Genomic DNA, 24156 nt, shown 5'->3' with positions numbered 1-24156 from the left:
TTTGTGTTTTTTTTTTTCAGCTATATTTCAGTGGTGTGAGTAACCCCAGATTGGGGGGGGCTCACCCCCACAATAAAGGCTGACTGCCCATTTGGTGAGCATATTTTCATGGGGATCCTGCCCTGGGTTGGAGGTGGCTTGCTCTGGGACAGGTTGAAGCCCCTTCCAACTTTGAGTTCTGTGATTCAACAATGCAACTTTCATTGAAATCCTCCTATGGGTCAGGGACAAAGACATAACCCCCATAGATGGGGTGCCTGATGTATGCTAAACACTGGGCTTTCTATGTGGAACCTCACAAAATGTCAAGGCTTGTCAATGAGGAAAGAATTGAATCAGCACCCCATCTGATGGAGGGGAAATCAGTAGGGCCAGAGCAGGGCTGCTTCTCCCAGCCTCCAGCCCTGAGCTGCCCTTGCAGAGCCCATAGATTTACCCATGCTGTAGCAGTTGTGTCCCACAAGGGAAGAACCTTCGACAGTGGGCTTTAGTTACTAGGTGGCTGTGGTGAGAGACTCTGGTCCAGTGGGGGCAGAGCGGGGCCAGAGGGGTGACAAGGTCATGTTTGTGTGTATTTGTGGGGTTTGAGTTTCTGATGGACAATAATCACCTCCAGGCCTTCCCAGCTGGAACCAGCATGGGCGCAGGGCCAGGGCCTGCCACCCTCTGGGCAAGTATAAGAGCCAGGGAGGAGAGCCTGGAACTGATCGTGGTAGAAGTGCCAGCCACCTGCCAAGGGACCAGGGTGTGGAACTAAAGCTTCTGCGTACTGACCACTAGTTGGGCAAAGTCAGTTCTGGATGCGGCCCCCTCTTTGGGGTTCAGAGAGATGCACTAAGGAAAACAACTGGCTGAATGGACTGGAGGTCTCAGATACCAGGGCTTAGCAGGGTGAGTACATCTCCACAGTTCCCGCCTCTCCTTCCCCACCTGAGCTACTCACTCACTCTTGCATGTGATCAAGTCACTATCCCAGAGGTGACAGATAGAGACAGTGGCCATTTGTCAGAAATTCAAGTCCTGGATCTCTCAAGGAGGCAGTGTCAGGTGGATAGAAATAAGCATTGTCATTTATCCAGCAGTCAGCAAACAGCAGGTACTGAGGGTTATCTCAGCAAATTGAAGATAGTCTGGCATGACATTCTAATTTTTTTTTTTAAAGATTTATTTATTCATCTATACAAGCACTGGGTACAGTCAGAAGCGCGGGAGGGTGAGAGAATTCACCAGAGCCAGAGTGGAAAGCAGAACAGGCAGACTGATGAAGTACACTGCTGAGGGGAGCAGTGGGTGGCAGGAGAGGTCTGCGCACCATGTGGGACCCTCGCCTGGTGGCCGGGAATCGAACTGGCGCTGCAGAGGCTGCGGGCAGCTTAGCAACCCAGCGCTCAACCGCTGTGCCACCGGGAAGGCCCGACATTCTAATTCTTGAGACATTTTTTTCATTTCTCCTATAATAGCCCTAGGAGGTAGATATTAGTATTGTACAGATGAAGAGATTGAAGCCCAGAGGTGTTAAGTAACTTCCCAAGGTCACATAGCAAGTAAGTGGCAAAAGCAGGGTTTGAACTCCCTGACTCCAGAGTCTTACCATTAGTAAGTCTTATCATAATTAGTCTTATCATTACCATTAGTGTATACTGTCCTGTGCTGAGTCCCTCCCTTTCTGAGGGGCAGTTTGCTTATCTGTGGGTTTTTTTTTTTATTTATTTTTATTTATTTATGCATACAAGAACTGGCGTGTAGGCCAGAGATGTGGGGTGGGAGTGGTGAGAGGATTCATCAGAGACAACATGGGGAACAGAACAGGTGGATTTACTGAAATACACTGCTGAGGGGAGCAGCAGGCAAGACAGGAAAGGTCTGCTGTGCCATGTGGGTTCGCCCCCTGGTGGGGGATCAAATTCATGCTGAAGTGTCTGCCCATAGTCCTGAGACTTGATAGTCCTGAGACTTAACCCCTTGTGCCACAAGGCTCCTTGTCTGTGGTTTGAGGGTATAAGACTTAAGGATCTGAAAGATATCACCCTGCCATTCCCTAAAGGTTTCTGGACACTGGTGGGTTTTAAGCAACTGGGAAACCTTTGGAAACATTTATCAAGAACTATGTACATGCCCTTTGACCGAGCATTCAACTTTTGAAATTCATCATAAAGGACATAATCAGAATTATGAACAAGGAAATTCATTACAGTTTGCCTCTAATCGCAGAAAATGAGAAGCAAACAAAATATCCAAAAAGAGGAATAAGTGATGTACTTCTTATGATGAAATAATTTGCAGACGTTAAAAACCACATGTTCAGGCAGCACTCCCTCTGCCCACCTGTGACTATGCAGGTGCCTCTTTTCACCAACTCTTTCCCTTTGCAGGGCAGCAGCATTCCTGCCTGCCCGTGACCTGTCAAGGCTGCCTGCCTGCAACCATGCAGGCCTCTCTTAGCAAACCTGTCCCTTCTGGGCAGCTCTTCCTACCTGCTTGTGTCTATGCAAGTGTCTTTTACTGTTTTATCCCTTCCCTAATAAACCTGCCCTTTAAATATAAAAACAAAAAAAAACCCCACATATTCAAAGATTATAGGATGTCACTGGAAAATTCTCACTCATTGAGTTGAGAGAAGCTCTTTATAAATTATACACATGGTATGATCTATTTATAAATGTGTGCGTACACATGTATATGAAATAAATCCAAAAATGTGAAAAATATACCCTTAGGCAGTGAGAGTTTAACTTTGAGAGATGGAATTATGAATATTTTTCTATCTTTCTTTATTCTTTCCTAGATTTCTCAAATTTTCTATTATAAATGTGTATTAAATATGTATTTCTTAATCACAAAAATGAAATTTTGTATTTTTTTAAAAGATCTGTTCCTTTTTTAAAATTTTTATTTATTTATTTTTAAGGATTTATTTATTTATTTATTTATTTATACAAGCACTGGGTATAGTCAAAAGTGCTGGAGGGTGAGAGAATTCACCAGAGCCAGAGCTGGGAGCAGAACAGGCAGACCAATGAAATACACTGCTGAGGGGAGCAGCAGGCATGGCAGGAGAGGTCTGTGTGCCATGTGGGGCCCTCGCTGGTGGCCAGGGATTGAACCGGTGCTGCAGAGGCTGCGGGCAGCTTCGCAGCCCAGCACTCAACCGCTGTGCCACCAGGGGAGGCCCCAAAAGATCTGTTCCTTTGGTCCAGGCTTAATGCCTTTCAAGCTTCTGTTATGATGCACTCACCAGCTTTGAGAAGATGTCAGTGCTATGGGGGCCTCTGAGATGATCTGGAGAACCAGAGGCCCCAGATTCCCAACCTGGGGCTCAGAGGCCCCAGACCTCCAACCTAGGGCCATAGTCACTAGACCAGGTGGCCTGAAGGGCAAGGAGGTAGAAAGAAATGAGAATAGAATTACTGTTCACACCTAACATGTATCAAATGCCAACTTCAAGTGAGTTGATTGTGGCTGACCTTAGAGACTCACTTAGTGACAGCTTGGCCTGGGAGGACAGGAGAAAGGGAGCAAAGGACAACTGGGTGGGCGTGGAATCAGCTGGGTGTGCCCCAGGCCTCTCCCTGTCATCTCCAGGCCTCATCCAGTGAGGCTTCCTCTCCCCGCAGGACTGAGAACTCACGAGAGAATGAAAGGTGGCTGGCGCTATACTCTGCTGGTAAGTGGCAGGCTGGGGGCAGGGTCAGTCTGATCTGTTGTGGACACTTTCCAGCCTACTTTGGCTGGGCTGGGGGTGGCAGGGGCCTGGGAAGGGGTCATGAAGCTGAGAGGCTTTCATGCTCAGGAGGTGGGGAAACTGGTGTCTCCTTTTGTTGATTCTTTGTGTTTTCACAGTCCAGTGAGTTAGAAGACACTCTGTCTGCAGAGGAGGGTGAGGAAGAGGAGGAGACAGCACCAGCTTCAGCCTCAGCGCCAGCTCCAGCCTCAGCCCCTGCTCCTGAAGATCCCGAAGAGCCCCAGCTGACAGAACCCAGCCAGGTTTTGGGAGCCTCAGAGATTAAGCAGGTTGGGGCATGGTCCAAGGCACAAGGATTCCAGCCCCAAGTGGAAAGGTCCCAGTCTTCTGCCCCACCCCAGACAGGTCCAGGGACACCTGGGATCACTCCTGCCCTGCCCCCAGCTTAGTGTCACCTTGGGGAAATCTATTTCCTTTCTTATAAAATGACCCAGTAGTAACTAGCACCATGCTCTTCACTGGGCCAGGAGGTTACGAATCAAATGAAATTAGCTTCAGCCCTTGCGACTGAAGCCAAAGGTGGGGTGGGGTGGGGTGGGGCGTTTGTAGGTGGGAAGATTAGGAGGAAAGATTCAGCATTTCATCTATTCTCTGTTTGCCAGGGGTTTGGGACCCGGCTTCCAAACTTGATTCTGCTATTTACTCCCCATGTGGACTTCAGGGAACTTGCTTTACCTCCCTTGAGCCTCAGTTTTCTCATCTATAAAACAGGAATAATAATCCCTCTGTACAAAGGCTGCTGCTAATAGGCATGAAAACCCCCCAGAAAATAGTAAACTGCTCTAACCTGTAGAGCTCCATGCCTGTGTGAGTGGTGGCTATTTAACCCATTCCTCTGGGGCTCCCAGGATATAGTTTCCACTATAGATCCCACACTCACCTCCTGCCCTTCCCCAGCTCAGCCTCCACCTCCCTGCAAGACTCACTGGCCATTCCTGGAGTCTGGTCTTTTGCACCTCGAGGGATGGCTTCAGTTTACGGAACCTGTACAGGCAGATGGAGGGCCACGACGGGCCGGTGCTGCTGGTGCTGAGGGACCAGGAAGGGCAGGTGAGCTGGACTGGGGCCCCAACCTGAGACTATGGGGGCTTCCAACTAGGTTCCAATGGGCAGCCTCAGGAAAGAGAACACAGAAATTTTTAAAACATTACCTGCTGGTAGAAAAAAGAATGGATTGCAGAAAGCATCAAGAGTAGACTCCTACATTTTATAAGAGGAATGTGGAGAGGGCACCGCCTTTGGTCTCTTGAATGGGGGGATTCAGGCAGCAGGGGTAGGAAGGAGGAAAAGTTGGTTAGAGCTGCTCCTCTGTGGAAGAAACATGTTAGAGATAGGAGAGATCTCGGGGGTCCCAGGGGACCCCACTTGGTCAGGAGTACCTCCCTTAAAATGCTGATAGAAGAACTTGTTGCTATAAAACCAGGATGCTGACTCCCCCTGGATGGAGCCTCTTCCTTGGCAAAACAATGCTGACTAGGAGGAAGTGTCCACTCATATTAACCCCTGTCTTCTCAGTGATCCTGTGCTGCCATCCAGTGCATTCCACCTAACCATCCCACCAGAGAAGAATGGCTAAAAACAACTCTGGCCTAGACAGTGAAATATTTGGTAGATAAGAAAAATGATGTAGAACCATAGATATTCCAAGTGGTTTTTTATCTCAAGAATTATAAAGCTTTAGTTCTATTAGGACAAAAACTGATAGTGTGATATGAAGTATGAAGTTTACATTTAAACAGTTGTCACAAAAGCCTAACATATGTCTAAACAGATTTTACAATGGAATTCAAGATGCAGGTCTAGATGATGGCAAAAGTGATGGCTGTCATGACTCAAGACAGCATTTGGGGTGTTAATTCTTTTTTTTTTTTAAAGATTTATTTATTTATTTATGCATACAAGAGCTGGGGTACAGGCCAGAGATGTGGGGGGTGACAGGATTCACCAGAAACAGAGTGGGGACCAGAACAGGTGGATTAACTGAAATACACTGCTGAGGGGAGCAGAGGGCAGAGACAGGAGAGGTCTGCCTCGCCATGTGGGTTTCTCCCTGACGGGCCAGGGATCGTGGATTGCTTCATAATGAGGTGCTTAACCCCTTGTGCCACCAGGGAGGCCCTGGGGTGTTAATTCTTTTTTTTTTTTTTAAAGATTTATTTATTTATTTATACAAGCACTGGGTACAGTCAGAAGTGCGAGAGGGTGAGACAATTCACCAGAGCCAGAGCGGGGAACAGAACAGGCAGAAGGACCGAAGTACACTGCTGAGGGGAGCAGTGGGTGTGGCAGGAGAGGTCTGCGCGCCATGTGGGACCCTCGCCAGTGGCTGGGGATCGAACTGGCGCTGCAGAGGCTGCGGGCAGCTTTGCAGCCCAGAGTTCAACCGCTGCGCCACCGGGGAGGCCCAGGAGTGTTAATTCTTAATATTATTTTTGTTTTGTTTTGTTTTGTTCTGTATTTTAATTATTGTCAATTTTTTTTTTTTTTAAATCTTTTTTTTTTTTTTTTGAAGATTTATTTATTTATTAATACAAGCACTGGGTACAATCAGAAGCACGGGAGGGTAAGAGAATTCACCAGAGCCAGAGCCGGGAGCAGAACAGGCAGACAGATGGAGGACACTGCTAAGGGGAGCAGTGGGCATGGCAGGAGAGGTCTGCATGCCATGTGGGACCCTCACCTGGCGGCCCGGGATTGAACCTGCGCTGCAGAGGCTGTGGGCAGCTTCGCAGCCCAGCTCTCAACTGCTGCGCCACCAGGGGAGGCCCAATTATTGTCAATTTTTAAAAAAAAATATTTTTGCGTAGAACTGGGGTGTAGGCCAGAGGTGTGGAGGGTAAGACAGTGTGGGGAGTAGAACAGGCAAATTTACTGAAATGCACTGCTAAGCAGAGCAGTGGACGAGACTGGAGAGGTATGCTGTGCATGTGGGTTACCTCCTTGGCTGGGGATGGAACTCAGGCCATAGAGGTGACAGCACTGAGACAACTCTTAGGCCACCAGGGAGACCCTTGTTCTGTATTTTAAAGTAAGCCTTTATTTACCCCAGTATAAAAGCTCACTTTTCTACCAAGACCAGGGCTCAAATCACTAAACTCTGAAGTGTTCCATAGAACTTGTGCTGTCAATGACTGAACCCTGGCACCAATGGTTTCAAAGTTCAAGAATCAGAAAGGCGGAGTCTCCCTGGTAGCCTAGGTGTTAAGTCTCAGCACTATCACTGCTGAGATCTGAGTTCCATCCCCAGCCAGGGAGCTAGCCCACATGGTGCAGCACACCTCTCCTGTATTGCCTACTGCTCCCCTTAACAGTGTATTTTAGTAAATCCACCTGTTCTGCTCCCCACTCTGTTTCTGGTGAATACTTTCACTCCCCACACCTCTGGCTCACACCCCAGTTCTTCTGTGCAAAAAAAAAAAAAAAAAAAATTCAGAAAGGCTCCAAGAGTTTTCCATGCTTAGAGCATACATCCTTGTCTTTTCCTACCCTCTAGCCTCCTCCACAATACCTCCTCCACAATACTTTAGCCAGTGGCCCTGAGGGACAAGCTAGTATTTGTAACTTCATAATCCAAGACAGAAGGGTCCATGTGCCAATTTCAAGAATTAGCACCTCTAAGACAGAATGATCTGCCTGTCTACACACCCCACCCCAATAAAAGATTTTCACTCCTTAATCAGTTTCTGCCCCCCAAATGGCAGCTTTAGTAAGTTATTAACTGGTTTAGTCCTTTGTTGGTAACAGCATTAAGTTTGGGCAAGAAACGCCTTGGCTTATAAATTTCAGGCACTCAGTCTGTGAGTCACACAGTCCTCATTCATGTCACCAGTGACATATTTGGAAAAGATAAAATATTCTAGACATAGAAACAAATCATCATTGGTTGTTTGTGTTTTCCATTATTTCACCATTACTCCAGTGAGGCCCCAATTGTAACAAAAATGATCCCACCCACCTCCCTTCCTCCCCAGCCCATCACCCCCACCCCAAATAACATACCAGAAATAGTCTAAAACTTCACACATGCCAGTCTGTGAGAATGTGGGGTTGACACTACTGGGAAGCGGGCTGTGGGCCATGGAGATGCTTTTCGGAGATCCACAGAATCCTTTTGCTCACCCGCACACCCATTCTGCAAATTTGTCCTCATAAGAGGCCCTTTGCTGTTCTCAGTCAAGGGCAGGATGGGTTGCTTGAAACACTTACTCTTCCCCTCCCTGGGGTGGATATGCAAACAGTGCAGCAGGGAACAACTTTAAAGTCCCGTGGGGCACAGAAACTCTGCTGGCTCTTCAAAGGACATCTTCTCAAGCCACCTCTGTGCTGCCATGAAGTAGAATGTCCAACCCAGCTGGACAGGGACTAGTCCTCGGGAGAGTCTGTTCTGGTCTCTTATTTGTTGTTTACTCCGAGGGGCCAGGATGCCACCTCAGTCTTTCCTCACTGAAGGATAAGACAACCTGTGGGCCCTTGTGTTGGCTTCCTTGGCAGGGACCAGGTCCTCCTCATCGAAGTTTCCCCATTTCATCCAGTTCTCCCCTATGGTCTGCAGCTGCTCAGGCTCCCCGTCCTGGCAAAGCCTTGTGGATTTTCTCACTCTCTTCTTTCTTCTTCTTTAGCTTGTTCTCCTCTCCTTTATCTTCAGGATCAGTCAGCAAAGCTTGCCTCTGTCTGCGCTATCTGTCTCCAGTGTTGTCTTCCGTGATGGCAGAAACTCAGCTGTGAGACAGGGCACTCCAGTTCTCTGGTTCCCTCCAGGTGTGCTCACCTGAGACCCCTGTCCCCAGCAGGCTGAGCTTCACTGTGCCCTCGCCCTCCCCCACCCAGATCAGACCTTTTTTTTTTCCTATAAGAACTAAGATTTATTTTATCAGAAGAATCACAAGAACTGGGGTACAGGCCACAGGTACGGGGGGTGAGAGGACTCACCAGAGACAGAGTGGGGAGCATAACAGGCAGACTGACTGAAATACACTGCTGAGGGGAGCAGCGGGTGAGTCAGGAGAGGTCTGCTGCGCCACGTGGGTTGCTCCCTGGCCGGAGATTGAACTCATGCTGCAGTGGCTGCAGACAGCTTCACAGTGCTGAGACTTTAACCTCTGCGCCACCAGGGAGGCCCTAGGTCAGAGCTTTTTCCCACTCCATGTTCCTCCTCCTCTGCTAGCCCCTCCTCCACTCTCTTCTAGCTGTCTTCTCCCCATAGAGCCCACCCGCTTTCTGGTATAAAGGGTGACACTGCTCAGAGCAGCACCCACAAGCCCCAGAAGAGGTGCCCTTGCTATTGGTGCCACCTAGGGAGGCAGGGGTTGGGGGGTGGCGCCCTGAAAAGAGAAAAGTGAGGAGCCAGGACCCAGGTGACCTTGGTAGAGTCCTCACTGAGTAGGAGCACCGCAGGCCCTCCAAGTTTTGGTTTTTAAAGCAGAACATGAGAGACACTCAGATAGCTGGGGGAAATGGAATATAAACGGGATGCCATCTCGTATGAAACCTGTTAATTTTCTTAAGTGAGATAACAGGACTGTGGTTACATAAGTCAACATTCCCCACCCTTCAGAGAGGAACTATTTAGGGGTGAAAATTTGCACTATCTATAACTTACTTTTAAATGGGTCAGAAAAACTATGAAGAGAAAGGAAATATGGCAAACACATTTACACACTTAAATCCACATGGAAGCTCCTCTGTACCGAGTTTTTTTTTTTTTTTTTTTTAAAGATTTATTTATTTATTTATACAAGCACTGGGTACAGTCAGAAGTGCGGGAGGGTGAGAGAACTCACCAGAGCCAGAGCGGGGAACAGAACAGGCAGACTAACGAAGTACACTGATGAGGGGAGCAGCGGGCAGCAGGAGAGGTCTGTAGTGCCATGTGGGACCCTTGCTGGTGACCGGGGATCGAACCGGCGCTGCAGAGGCTGCAGGCAGCTTTGCAGCCCAGCACTCAACCACTGCGCCACCAGGGGAGGCCCCATGTTTGAATCTTAACTTAGAAGTTTGGGGATGTTTTTGTGACCAGAAAAACACCATAGGAACTTAACTCTTGTTTCTATCAATTAGCCTATGGTGAATTTGGTTCCTTTCTACATTGTTTTGCTTAAAGTTGCAGTTTCCAAGAACCTAATGAAGATATTAAATGAGGACTTGATGTATAAGAATAAGTACACTGGCATGCTGGAAGGAAATGCACTAACATGTTAAGTGGAATAATGGGCATTTGGGTGACTTTATTTTTCTTTCTGCTTGCCTATAACTGCTAAGATTTTTCTGGAAGGAATACTTATATAAAATAAACACATAAGAAAAAGGAGGATGCTAGCAAGAGCTCTTGCCTGGGGAGGGTTAAGGGAAAAGATGCATATTGAAGGAGATCTCTCTAAGCCCTAGATCAGTCCTGGGTGCCCCTCTAGGGTGAGCCTCTATGACCAAAACTGGAGAATGGGATCGCCAGAGGATGTCCAGCTTCCTTCTAGCTCCAAGTTCTTTTGTTTTCCAGATGTTTGGGGCCTTCTCCTCCTCGGCTATTCGATGCAGCAAAGGCTTCTATGGTACTGGCGAGACATTCCTCTACTCCTTCTCGCCAGAGCTGAAGGTGATATTACCAACCTTTGGGGGTGGGAGGAAGGAGTGGGATCTAGGGCAGGACAAAGATCCTTCTTTCCACAGAGGGAATGCAGCAGGGCAGTGTGGGCAGAGCATTCCCCTTGGCCTGCTCAGCTTATTTTTTCAGCTTATTTTTTAAAAATGCTGAAGTCCCCAGCAACCACTGTCTAGCTCTGATTGGGAGAGGGTTGTTGCTCACCAAACACAGGCTGAAAAGAGATGGGTCCAAGGGCAGGGAGGCCTGTGGGTGTGGTGGTCAGAAGATGAAAACAGATGTGTCCTTTGGCTTCTATTTTCTCAGGACTTGCTGAGTAAAGTCATCGGCTGTGAGTGAGGATAGTGGAGCGGGTGTGAAGGTTGATGGGAGTGAAGGTATCAAATAGTCATCACGGGAGCCAAAGGGGAAGCCTGCTAGAGAAAAGTAGACACAGGACAGCAGGGCAGTGTTGGAGGTGGTGCTCCATTCAGCACCTTGGGTCCAGGCATGGAAAGTGAATGTGAGGATTCAGCTGTGACTGGGGTTTTGCTAAGCTGGTGGACAGATGGAAAAGGAAGTTGACGGGAGGGGCCTCCCTGATGGCACAAGGGGTTAAGTCTCAGCACTATGAAGCTATCAGCAGCCACTGAAGCATGAGACCTCTTCTGTTTCCTATCACCTGCCCGCTGCTCCCCTCAGCAGTGTCTTCTGTCAGTCTGTCTGTTCTGCTCCCCATGCTATTAATGGTGAATCCTCTCACCTCCCCACCCCACCCCTGCACCTCTGGCCTACACCCAGCTCTTTTATGCATAAATAAATCTTTTTTAAAAAAGGAATTTGAGGGCCTCCCCTGGTGGTGCAGCGGTTGAGCGCTGGGCTGTGAAGCTGCCCGCAGCCTCTGCAGCGCAGGTTTGATCCCTGGCCACTGACAAGGGTCCCACATGGCGCACAGACCTCTCCTGCCGCCTGCTGCTCCCCTCAGCAGTGTATTTCATTAGTCTGCCTGTTCTGTTCCCTGCTCTGGCTCTGGTGAATTCTCTCACCCTCCCGTGCTTCTGAATGTACCCAGTGCTTGTCTAAATAAATAAATAAATCTTTAAAAAAAAAAAAAAGGAATTTGAAGGAAGTAGAAATATAAAATGGACCACAGGCAAGGAGGGCAGGGAAACCAGATGGGGACTGAAGCACAATGAAATGCAGATGGAATCGGGGCCATGAGAGCTTATCTTGAAGTCAGAGACTAGGAGTGGTGATACTTGTTGAACCCTTGTGCCGGAATACAGGATACAGAGGGACATTTTAAACAGACTGGTAAAGTCAAGTCCTTGAGTGTGACCACAGGAGACAGTGGTGAGGTGGGTGTAAGAAAACCCACTAGAGAGGAAGGAGTTGAGGGGCAGGCATTGGGTGGAGACAAGTGGATGGTGAAGATCACTGAAGGCAATGACAGGAATGGGGAAGGAGGGGAAGAGGGTGAACCAGGCTCAAGTAACTGGTGACTAGGAGATGGGTCAATGACAGAAACAAGACGAATGGGGCCATCAGATAGCACCAGATGCCAGGGAGCCTTTGAAGGAGGGAGAATAATTGTAAGTATCTCTCATCCACAGCTTTTTCTGTCTCTGGACTATTTACTGAACAAAACCACTGAGCATGCTACTTTCTTTTTATTTTTAAAAAGATTTATTTATTTATGCATACAAGAGCTGGGGTGTAGGCCAGAGGTGCTAGGTGGGGGGTGGGGGTGTGTGAGAGGTTTCGCCAGAGACAGAGTAGGGAGCAGAACAGGTGGATCTACTGAAATACACTGCTGAGGGGAACAGCAGGTGAGATAGGAGAGGTCTTCTGCACTATGTGGGTCAGATTCCTGGCCAGGGATTGAACTCATGCTGCAGTGGCTGCTGATAGCCCGGTAACACTAAGACTTAACCCCTTATGCCACCAGGGAGGCCCAGAGCATGCTATTTCACTAACACAAACAGTAGCAGCTAACCTGCATAGTTTACTGGCTGTTTCTGAGACTTTCACAAGTTAGAGCATTGAATCAGCAAGTTATGAGGTACATATCATTATCATCCCCATGTTACAAGAAGGGGAAGCTGCCGGGAAAAACATGCCCAAGGCCACACATCCTTAGTGGTAAGGATGAGAGGTGGAAAAAGGTCTTTGAGCTTGAACTTAGCCAAAAGCACTGCATGATTTCTCTAAACCACAGTCACTGCCTTGAGATGCTCCCAGAGAGGTTCAGGATACAGAATGATAAATGCTATGGCAGAAGCACAAAGGAAGAGCACCTTTATGAAGTGGGGTGGGAAAACCAAAGGACACTTCCTAGAGGAGGAGCTTCTTGAGCTGGGTCCTGGTAGACAAATAGAACATCACCTGGTGATGTAGAGCATAAGGAGCAGTTTTCTTGGGCTCAGAAACTGAAGAGAAGGGGAAGCACGTTTAGGAACCAAGAGATGGGTGGGAGAGGGAGAAGAGTATAAGGGAGAACCTTACCCTCCCCATTAGCCCTCAAGAAATATTTGTTCAGTGGATTAAGAACTGGTTTCAAGTGCTTGGGTTTGCTACTAGAGACATCCTCTGAAATGCACAGACCAAGACACTTACAGATACATCCAGCCACACAACCATCTTGTCCATGACAAGGAATTAAGGAGATCTCTGTTTCTGTATTTCATTGTTGGCATTGTTGGACTAGTTATCAGGAAAGAGGTCAGTGGTCAGTTATTCATGGTGAACCTAGGTTAGATTCTAGTTATCACCACTTGCCTTCCTATAGTCACCTACTGTAATTCTAAAGTTCTAGAATTTTCTCCTACAACACTGGTAACTCCTTGGTAGAATCCTTTGCTAGTTCCTCCTCATTTCCTCAACCTTTTAACATCAGAGGGCTCTGGAACTACTTTTGGCTGTCATCTCTTCTCTGACTGCCCTCATTTCCTTTGAGATCTTATCCATTCCATCCATGCCATCTGTGTACTAACAGCCTATTCCCTTGGACTCAAAACTCACATATCTGACAGCAATCCAGTGTCACCAGTCAGATCCTAAGCATGGCATGTCAAATTTCACATGTCCAAAACTGAGTTTCTTACTTAACCACACATCTGCTCCTTCTGCCACCTTCCCCAGCAAAGCTAGTGGAACCACCATCTGTCCTGCTACTGATAACCAAAAACTCTGGAGTCCTTCCTAACTCCTTTTTCTTTCTTTCACACTCTACATCTGGGCTATCAACAAATCCTGATGACTCTGCCTTCCCTCTCTATCTCTATTAGAATCCACCATTTCTCACCATGTCCTTTGCTGTTGCCCTGGTTCAAGTCACCACCATTACTTGCCTGTGTTACTGTGATAGCCTCCTAATGGGTCTCCTTGCTTGCCCTTTCAGTCATCACATAGCTGGAGTGATCCTTTTAAAAGGTAAGTCAGAGCATATCACACAAGTCTTTATAATAACCTACAAGTTTCTATGTCTCCTGACCTTTCTCTGAATTGTTTCTTCCTACTTTGCCTTTCCTTCACTCTACTCTAGACACAACTCTACTACCTCAGGGCCTTTGCACATGCAGTTTTGCTAGAGTGCTGTCCATCAGATGTCCACATAGTTTGGTTTCACCTCCTTTAGGTCTCAAGTGTCACCAACTCAGCAAGGCATCCTTCCTGACCATCTGACTTAACTTTACAACACTTCATGCCCTGGAAACCCTTACTTCCCTTCTCTACTTTATTCTCCTTAGCATGTCACCAACTAACATATTATTTAGTCACTATTTAATATAGTGCCTAAAATGGTGCCTGGGGTAAAATGCTAAAAAAGCGTTGTTGAATGAATGACTTTTCCAGAGTGTTGCTCTGTCTTCCCAGCCTGTTGTTAGGACACTTATCTTTTAAAAACTTGGTTAATTTTGTCTGCCTTTGGTCTTTTGGCACTTCTTGAGTTAATGAATTTCTAGCAGTTCCTTGATAGCTATTCCCAGCACTACCATGAACAAGGTCTTAATTTCTTCTGCAGCAATGCTTATCTCATTCCTTCAAGTTTGAAGGTCAGCTTCCTTGATGAAAGTAGAGGAGTTGAATGGTTCTATCTCCTTGTGCTTACTTGTTAATATTATCTCTTCTGAGCTCAAGGCTTATCTTTTATTCATCCACTTTCTTGCTAAAAATCCTTTGATTGTTCACAGCATTTTTTTGGCAACTAATTATAGGCAATAATATACTGTACTTTTGCAGCCCTTTAAACATCTTATAATTTATTCATTCCACAAACATCTATACCTTGTGCTAGGAATATTGCCAGGAGTCAGGACAACCCTCACAGAGTTTACATGTTAATGGGTACACTGACACATGAACAGGGTCATAAAAAGCAGGGTCTGGGAGGAAGGGTTAAAGATTTTTTAATTTATTTATGCATACAAGAACTGGGGTGTAGGCCAGAGGTGTAGGGGATGAGAAGATTCACCAATTACAGAGTGGGGAGCAGAACAGGCAGATCTACTGAAATACACTGCTGAGGGGAGCAGCAGGCCAGATAGGAGAGGTCTGCTGTGCCATGTGGGTTAGCTCCCTGGTGGGGGATTGAACTCATGCTACAGTGGCTGTCAATAGCTTGATAGAGCTGAGACTTAACCCCTGTACCACCAGGGAGTCTCAGAAAGGGTTACTTTAGATAGGTGGTCCAGAAAATTTCTCTGTGATGACAGTTGGGTTAAAAGAAGTGGCCATTTGAGGATCTGAAGGAAGAACGTTCTGGGGAGAGGGATCAGCAGGAATGAGCTGTGGTACCTCAGGAACAGAAAAGCCAGTGTAGCTGAAGTGGCTGTCATAAGGAGGAGAAAAAGTCAGAGGTAAAATCAGGGATCAGAGTAAGGTGGGCTTTTGACTATAGTCAGGAGTTGGATTTTATTCCCATTGCAATGGGAAACCTTTAGAGTTTTATCCAGTTAGACTTTGAATATCACTCATATTGCAATGTGGACATGGACTGTGAGCAGGAGACCGTGGAAGCAGAGAGAATCACTGGGAGGCTGAGGAGGGTGAGGAGAGACTATGGTATGGATTGGGTGGTATGGATTGGGTAGGCAAGGGTGAGCAGAGATGGAAGGGACAATGCTGGAAGTCAGTGTGTCTTTGGGGTGGATCCTGCTGGCCTTACTGCTTCAGAGGGCTCTGGTATATTTCTAGAACAGAGGGTTTTGGGAATTCAGACTGGAGGGCAAGAGTAAATGTACTTCCTCTAAGGAGACTGGAAAGAAATTTCAAGAGCTAAGTGCCCAGAGTACTTAGTGGGTGCCTGGATGTTGCGCCCTTTACAACACTGCCACCTCGTGGTATGGAATCAAACCAAAAGGGAAAGACACGTCTAGTAACCTGAGCCTTTTCCTATCATCCCAGGTCTTTAAGTGGACAGGAAATAACTCTTTCTTTGTGAAAGGAAACTTGGATTCACTAATGATGGGCAGTAGCAGGTACGTGTATTAATCATCCCCGAGTCTCGGGTGGTCTGTGTTCTGGTCCCTTTTCCTGTCTGGAAAGGCTGGGTGAGGCTGCCTCTGACAAAATGAGGAGGCTGATAGTTAACTTTTAGGTCTCCTCCTTCCATACCCCCAGGTGCTACCAACTCCCCCAGCCAACTCCCTCAACTCCATTCTAAATCAACATTGAGAGGGAATGATGGCATGAACTCTCCCCCAAAGTCTTACAGTTGGTGACAAGTTAGTCTGGATTTATATAACTTTGGGAACAACATTCCACATGGCTGGATAAAGCTGGAGGCAAAGGATGGGCAAACCTCAAATTTACCTGTCAGTCCCATGATCCCAGCAGATGTAACTCCCTGGAAAAAGCTGGCATCTGCCCAGAAATCTGGCCTACGAGTCTGTGTGCACGTGTGCATTGGTGTGTGGGTTGGGGGATGGGCGGTGAAGTGGATTAGGAAGAAAAGGGTAGTCGGCCCCTGGTGTGACCTGCAAATTCAGGCAGAACAAATCTTATCCTGAGGGCAAAGATGAAAGCATTGCTTCATTAGTGCCAGGCAAATTCCTTGCTATCCCAATGGCCTCCACAAGAAGCAGGTTGGCACAGAACAAACCAATCAATCAGTGCTGATTGGCATTACTCACTTCCAGCTCCAGCTTGCTTTCTGTCAGATGAGAGGACTAGACTGGATGCTCTCTGACGTGTTTTGGGCTCAGAATCCACGGCTGTTAGACACTCCTGTGATTAAATACTACATCCTAAACTGTTCCAAAAGTTCTAAAACTGGACTGTGATCATGGTTGTATCACTCTATGTATTTATTAAAATCAATGAATTGCAAAAAAAACCAAACACCCTTTATATCCTGTGGGGAACAGCATGCTGAGTCCCCAGCAATTCATGATACATCAGTTTAGGGGAAGACGAAACTGGCAGAAAGGAGCTGTGGTAGTGTGGCCAAGGGCCAGTCATGCGGATCTGAATAGTCTCACACCCAGGAGGGAGACATGCCAAGACTTTGCACTTCTCCCTAGTGGCCAGTTTGGTCTTTGGATGGATGGAGACTTGTACCATGGTGGGAGCCATCCCTGTGCAACCTTCAACAACGAGGTGCTGGCCCGGCAGGAGCAGTTCTACATCCAGGAGCTGGAGGCCTGGGTTCTGAGCTGATGCCCCGCAGTGGACAGCTTCCTGAGGCAACAGGTGCTTGGACGAGCTCACACCGCCACCCAGGCCTCTTACACAGGGCAGCCCATTCAGTCCCAAAGTGGATGGCAAAGTGTTGACTGTAGCTGTTAGCCAAACCCCCTGTGGTCTCTGAACCCAAAACAGGCATGGGTGCAGAAACTGTTCTCCAGAAGAGGTACCTTTGAAGGAGTGAAAGGTATTTATACCTCATCTGAGCAGTGCAAAGCACTTCATGTAAATTATCTTTTTAGAAATTATACATGTTTATGGACCTCCCTGGTGGCACAGGGGTTAAAGGCTCAGCGCTATCAATAGCTATAGCCAGCCATTGGAGCATGAGTTTGATCCCTGGCCAGGGAGCTAACCCACATGGTGCAGCAGACCTCTCCTGTCTTGCCCACGCTCCCCTCAGCAATGTATTTCAGTAGATCCTCCTCTTCTGCTCTCTACTCTGTCTCGGGTGAATCCTCTCACCCCCCGCACCTCTGGCTTACATCCCAATTCTTGTATGCATAAATAAAATAAAAAGAAATCTTTTTTAAAAAAGAAATTATACATGTTTATTGTAGAAAAAAAGATACAAACATTACCTGAAATTCAACCCTCCCCTCCAATACTAACATTTTCATGTCTATCTTTCAGAAAATTTCCCACGGAGAGAGAGATTTTTAAAAATGGGATTCTGCAATGTATGTTTTAGAAATTATTTTAAAGAAAATTAAACCCATAGAACCTGGGTTTAACTGGTGAAATAAAGACTCTGTTAGCTTCAATTTTTTTCTGTAACATTGAGGCCTGTCTACTGCCAGTGTGCCAGGTGCTTGCAAATCTCTAATTTCACAGGGAAGATATGAATGCAGCAAATGAAAGGTATGCATAATAGAATAAAGAAGTTTATAACAAAGAATAAAGGTATGCATATTAGAATAAAGGGACTTTATTTATGTTAGAATAAAGGAACCCTGAAAGGCTAAAATGGAGGATATTTTCTGGCACAACAGGAGATCAGAAAAATAAGAAAAATCCATATCCGTTCCCATGCTACTGCCTGCTTCCTACTAGAAGGAAAAACTTCGCTATTATCCACCATTATTAACAGAAGGAAATCAAGTAACACTGGCCTGTTAAATACAGCCCCCTTGCAGATATACCATCAAATATCTGGGTGGATTCCTAGAAAAAACACATCTCCTTTGAACAAAAGGGTTAAAGCTGGACACATAAGACTGAGATAAAGTCATTAAGAAACATACCTTTAGTTTCAAGATGGAAATACATTCATGAAGTTTTATTGCAGCTATTTCCTCACCCAAGCATCATTTTAACTTGCACTTCTATTTACATTCTGAAGGTGACAATGTTAACTAACTCTAGAGGTAAAGTTGTTAAAGTCTCCATTTTTATAATAGTGAAGATGTTTAAGAAAAATTTAACATTGTAAATGACACATGGTTCTTTTACAATTAAAACAGTTGCAAAGGACATAAAGTGCAGCTGCCTTATAAGTAACAAAAGATGCAAATGGAAAAGATTCAAGTTGTTTTTCGGATAGCAAAGTGATACAATACTGGGTCTACAAAATTCTAGAGTAGATAAAAATTATTTAAAGGTAGGAGTTACAAAAATAAAACCATCTTAGCAGAAAAACATTACATTCTTAACCTTGGGTTGAGTCAAATGGTTCTCCCCACTGAAAGTTTTAGAGGCACCAATGGCCAAAACAGGTATGACCCTGTTTAATGGCCCACCTCATCTGTGCTTCTATGAGCCTCCATTTGAACACACCTCACACTCACAGAATCATGGTGGGGGAGAGAGAGCAGAATTTTCACTGTTCTCCTATGATTTACAATGAAATCTTGATTACCTACTGAGGGATGCTGGAGGGGGTATAATACAGAATGGCATACATTCCAAGTGGCACATAATTTTCACCCCAGTGCCAACAGAAGCTGGTTACACAGTGGTAGGTGGCAGTATTCTAAGACTCTGAGGTGAGTCTCTTGGCAGGTTCTCAGTGCTCCCTTCCTCCCACTTGCTTTTGCCCAAGCCAGCGCTGGCTCCCTATTCCCAGTCAATCAAGGAGGGCCTCATAAGGGAGTGTGAAGTCAGGGACTCGTCGCTAACACTCCCTACTGCCTTGTATCTTCAGGACCAAACCCGGAGGCTTCAGCATTAACATTAGACTTTGCTCATGGTGAACTTCTGTAGAACTGGGGATGAGGGAGGGGGGTGTGTGTGTGTGTGTGTATGTGTGTGTGTAGGGGTGCCCTCAGTGCAGGAATACTGTTCAACTACTGCTACCTCACAGCTAGAGACAAAGAGTAAGTGCTGGGGACATCCAGTTACACGGGATCCTGAAATTTAGGGGTAATCATTCATCTCAGCACAGACATATCAATCTTTGCTCTGAAACCTATAAATTGCACCAACCTAGCAAAAAATGAAGTCTCAGTTCTGAGTAGCCCTGAGGATGATTCCTGTGAAGAATTCTGACCAGCTCAAGGGAGGTGACAGAGCTGGTCAGAAGGCAGCCTTCTCCACACCACCAGTGGTAAAACCCTCGGGACTCAGGCAGTGGGTATTCAGGAGAGTCTGGAACTGTAAATGAGCCCAAGAACAGCCTGGTTTGGGGAATCCCTCTGGCACCAGGTGCATGGGTTTCCCAAAAGGTAGTCTATGTCCCACTTCAGAGGAGGCCGGAGCTCTTAGACCTTCTCAGTAAATTAATCAGAGTTAGAGCCCACTCCTGGCCCTCAACTATTGACTACAACTGAGCAGCTTACAAGGGGTAAAAGGGTTGAGCGAATGGTGTCTTTTACATTCAGACCACTTACAGAGAACTAGCCTCAAATATGGGGTGATGGGCAACTCCTCAGGGCTAGGATTTTAACCATGGTTGTTCATGACAATCCCAATGTCAAATTGCAGTGTGCACCTTTGTCTCATTTAAAAAAAATAAAAAAACAATCATATATCATAAGAGTTAAAAGGAAGTTATTCTAAGAAAATAGGTGACTAAAGGAGAAGCCTTAATGAATATTTAAAAAAGGGCAAGATAATGCTTTTCACAGCATGTATACAGCAAAATTTGCCCAATATGTCTTTATCTTTGAATAAAAATTTCTTAGATTTAGCATGTGTATACATTCAAAATATAAAAAGTACTAGTTTTCACTAAATTTGAAGAGCAAGCTCTATGATCAAATTTCCTAAATTAATGAATTGTTTTGGATTAATGAACTTAATGAATTGATTGCAGACATTCACACGTCTTTGTTCTTGAAAAGCTGGACTCTGGATTTGGATGCTTCTCGACGGAAATCTGGATTGTGATTCCACTCACCTTTTAGAGGTGTTATAAGTGGGGCTACAACATCGCCATCCTGTTAAGGAGAAAAAAAAAAAACTAGAGACAGAAAAGCCAGTTTTTCTAATTTTGGGTGAAAGTTTCAGGGACACACACCTTGTCTTGCAGAAAGAATGTACTGTTTGCTCATTTGGCTCTGTTGAAACTTTATCTCTTCCCCCATATTAACTTTCTTTTGTTCAACAACATTGGGCCCGACTTGACAAAGCTATTAAAAGCAGTCATTCAGCTGCCATAATACTCATATACCTGAAAGACCTGTCTGTCTCAAAGTCAACCATTATTTGTCTTCAAATTCACCTCTATTTCTACCAAACTTTCTTATTCCTACTCATTCTAATTTCTACTCTAGTGGATTTTATAAAATGCAAAGTTGTAACTCTCCTGCTTAAAACATATTAAAGGCTCTCCTCTGCTCTTGGCTTACAGAATTATGCATATCCCAGACCCCATCCCTAAATGCACCATGTGCTCTCTCATCTTCCAGTCTCCCAGGCCTCCTTTACCTAGGTGACTTTTCTCATCTAGTTCACTCTTCAGCTTCTAAGTCCTTCTTTAAAAATAGGCCTTTCCCAGCTGAACAAGTCAGGTTAAAAGCATCTTCCTTTTTGTTCCTCTAAAACTCTGTGCCCTCCTCCCCTCCGAAGTACATATTTTATTTTTTTAAGATTTATTTATTTATTTATACAAGAACTGGGGTACAGGCCAGATGTGCGGGAGGGTGACAGGATTCACCAGAGACAGAGTGGGGAACAGAACAGGCAGACTGACGAAATACATTACTGAGGGGAACAGCAGGCACAACAGGAGAGGTCTGCTGCGCCATATGGGACCCTCGCCAGCTGGCGGGGATTGAACCTGAGCAGCAAAGGCTGCAGACAGCTTCACAGCGCTGCGCTCAACCACCTGCACCACCAGGGGAGGCCCCGAAGTACTTATTGTGTCACTGTAAGTATTTATATCTCTGATCTATCCAAAGGACATAAAAACATTAATTCAAAAGGACACCTGCACTCCTATGCTTTTTGCAGCACTAATTACAATAGGTAAGCTATGGAAACAACCCAAATGCCCAAAAATAGATGACTGGATCAAGAAGATGTGGTATAGGGCCTCCCTGGTGGTGCAAGGGGTTAAGACGCAACCTATGAAGCAATTAGCAGCCTCTGCAGCACGAGTTCAATTCCCTGGCCGGCCAGGGAGCAACCCACATGGCGCAGCAGACCTCTCCTGTCTCACCCACTGCTCCCCTCAGCAGTGCACTTTGGTCAATATGCCTGTTCTGCTCCCCACTCTGTCTCTGGCAAATCCTCTCACCCTCCACACCTCTGGCCTGTACCCCAGTTCTTGTATGTATAAATAAATAAATCTTTAAAAAAAAAAAAAAGAAGGTGTGGTATATATACACAATGGAATATCACTCAGCAATCAGAAAAGATAAACTCATGTCATTCACAGCAACATGGATAGAGCTGGAAGGGATCATGCTCAGTGAAATATGCCAGAAAGAAAAAGAAAAATATCGGATGGTTTCACTTATAGGAGGAATGTAGAGGATCCAAATAAGGGATCAGAGAGAAAAAAAAGTAATTATAATAAAATCAAAATCAAAATCAAGAGGCAACTATAAACCAGAGACATTCTGCAGGGGAAGAGAAGGGAGTAGGATCAAAACAAAGGAGGGAAGAGCACAAGGGACTATGGTGATAGTACACAGGTGAACTGGTGGTGGGAATTTCATGGGAACTATAACTGAGATGAGAAAGCATACATTGTACAAAAATGAAGACTGATGTAAAATAATATATAAAGTAAAAAAAAAATTATGTATACCTGTGTTTGCAAACCCCAACCAGAGTGAGGTCCAAGTGAGCTACATGTCTTAGGAACTATATGTCTTAGTAACCCTGGTATCTAACACAAGGCCTGGCAAAAATACCCATTCGTTGAATGAATGTACCTAGATTTAAAGTAGCTAAACCTTAATAGCCTCGTATCTCTGCTTCCAAACTCTCCAATGCACAATCCATCCACTGCTAGTTTTCTTTCTACCTCAGAGGTTTAGTTTCCCTGGTGCTACACCTCCTGAGATTTACTTCCTTATTCCCACGGATCTCACTCTAGTTGGAGATGACAAACACAGAATAATTACAGTAACATGGTAACTTGAATATTCTTGAGGATTCTCTCCTACTAAACATGAGAAAATGTTCATTAGCTGATTTTCCAAAGTTCTTTATAATCTAGTCTACTCTTCAAGTTTAACCTCTCACTACTCAATAATAAGAATCTTCTGCTCTGTCGACAGGCCTCCTCAAAATCCCTAAACACACTCAGCTTGTTCCAATCCCATTCCTCCGTTATTCATTACCAAATATATCCATCCTGTCTCTCTGTTATCTAACCAAATACAATCCAGCCTTCCAGACCCAACAGAGTCCTCCCTCCTTCACAGGCTTTTCTGAGTTTTCCCATCTCTCTGAATCCTACCAGGACTCACCTGGCATGTGACAAAGTGCCCACGTGCCAGCCAACTCTTTCATGCCTGATCTTTTGTTATTGTTCCCTTCAGCACCAGACACAGAGGGGAGAGAGGAAGCGATAGTGCAGAGAGAGCACTTAATTAGGGAGTCAAATGAGGTTTCCTACCTGTCCGCCAATTACATTCATTCATTCATTCAGTTGCCAGGTCCTGATTGGTCATTATCTCTTTCCCAGATACTTAATACATGTAGGTCAATAAGGGATAATTTTTTTTTTTAAGATTTATTTATTCATCCATACAAGCACTGGGTACAGTCAGAAGTGTGGGAGGGCGAGAGAATCCACCAGAGTCAGAGCAGAGAGCACAGCAGGCAGAAGGACCAAAGTACACTGCTGAGGGGAGTAGTAGGCGGCAGGAGAGGTCTACTCAACATGTGGGATCCTCGCCTGGGGGCTGGGGATCAAACCAGTGCTGCAGAGGCCGCGGGCAGTCCAGCGCTCAACCGCTGTGCCACCGGGGAGGACCAATTAGGGATAATTTTAACAACATTTTCTATAGGATTGGCAACTACAATTGGGTTCTTCTTCCCTCTGTTCTCTTATTTCAGAGAATTTAAATAGTTTACAGATTTTGATAATGCTGAGTTTCAAATATTAAGTTAGAAAATGTAGTATCAGTTCTATGTGTCCTTTTTAAAAAAGATTTATTTATTTATTTATTTATTTATTCATTCATTCATTCATTCATTCATTCATTCATTCATTTATACGAGCACTGGGTACAGTCAGAAGCGCGGGAGGGCGAGAGAATTCATTCATTCATTCATTCATTCATTTATTTATACGAGCACTGGGTACAGTCAGAAGCGCGGGAGGGCGAGAGAATTCACCAGAGCCAGAGCGGGGAGCAGAGCAGGCAGAAGGACCGAAGTACACTGCTGAGGGGAGCAGCGGGCGGCAGGAGAGGTCTGCGCGCCATGCGGGATGTGGGACCCTCCTCCGGTGGCCGGGGAGCAGCTGGGGATCGAACCGGCGCTGCATAGGCTGCAGGCAGCTTCGCAACTCAGCACTCAACCGCTGCGCCACCGGGAGAATCTGTCCTTTTTTTTTTTTTTTAAAGTTTTTTTTAAATTTATTTATACAAGCACTGGGTACAGTCAGAAGCACGGGAGGGTGAGAGAATTCACCAGAGCCAGGGCGGGAAGCAGAACAGGCAGACTGACGAAGTACACTGCTGAGGGGAGCAGTGGGTGGCAGGAGAGGTCTGCGCACCATGTGGGACCCTCGCCCGGCGGCTGGGGATTGAAT

The 24156-nt window shown here is 45.8% G+C and overlaps 2 protein-coding genes across 2 annotated transcripts in view; one reads left to right on the top strand and one right to left on the bottom strand.

The window, feature by feature from the left end:
- The first annotated feature begins 811 nt into the window (after positions 1-811).
- TLDC2 (TBC/LysM-associated domain containing 2) lies at positions 812-17011 on the top strand. The gene is made up of 7 exons (XM_037521104.2): positions 812-891; positions 3615-3664; positions 3841-4011; positions 4640-4792; positions 10236-10331; positions 15723-15796; positions 16841-17011. The coding sequence occupies exons 2-7, from the start codon at positions 3635-3637 to the stop codon at positions 16974-16976; spliced, it is 660 nt and encodes a 219-aa protein (XP_037377001.1). The 5' UTR covers positions 812-891; positions 3615-3634; the 3' UTR covers positions 16977-17011.
- A 543-nt stretch (positions 17012-17554) lies between these two features.
- The window catches only part of SAMHD1 (SAM and HD domain containing deoxynucleoside triphosphate triphosphohydrolase 1), a 48916-nt gene continuing 42314 nt past the window's right edge, over positions 17555-24156 (bottom strand). Inside the window, exon 16 of the mRNA XM_037495505.2 lies at positions 17555-20380. Within this exon, the coding sequence (XP_037351402.1) occupies positions 20261-20380 (120 nt within the window). The 3' untranslated portion in view covers positions 17555-20260. The remainder of the gene's footprint in view (positions 20381-24156) is intronic.

Source organism: Talpa occidentalis, unplaced genomic scaffold (assembly GCF_014898055.3).
Source record: "Talpa occidentalis isolate TD23 unplaced genomic scaffold, MPIMG_talOcc4v2.1 talOcc4.10, whole genome shotgun sequence".
NCBI classification, from domain to species: domain Eukaryota; kingdom Metazoa; phylum Chordata; class Mammalia; order Eulipotyphla; family Talpidae; genus Talpa; species Talpa occidentalis.
The sequence above is the reverse complement of the archived record's forward strand: the minus strand, read 5'-3'. Positions and strand labels throughout refer to the sequence as shown.

What these genes read in the sequence shown, in the direction of transcription:
- TLDC2 (XM_037521104.2), top strand. Translation starts at nt 3,635, where the DNA reads ATGAAAGGTGGCTGGCGCTATACTCTGCTG. An exon ending in GCTGGCGCTATACTCTGCTG is followed by an intron (nt 3,665 to 3,840) that starts GTAAGTGGCAGG and finishes GTGTTTTCACAG; the next exon opens with TCCAGTGAGTTAGAAGACAC. An exon ending in CCTTCTCGCCAGAGCTGAAG is followed by an intron (nt 10,332 to 15,722) that starts GTGATATTACCA and finishes CTATCATCCCAG; the next exon opens with GTCTTTAAGTGGACAGGAAA.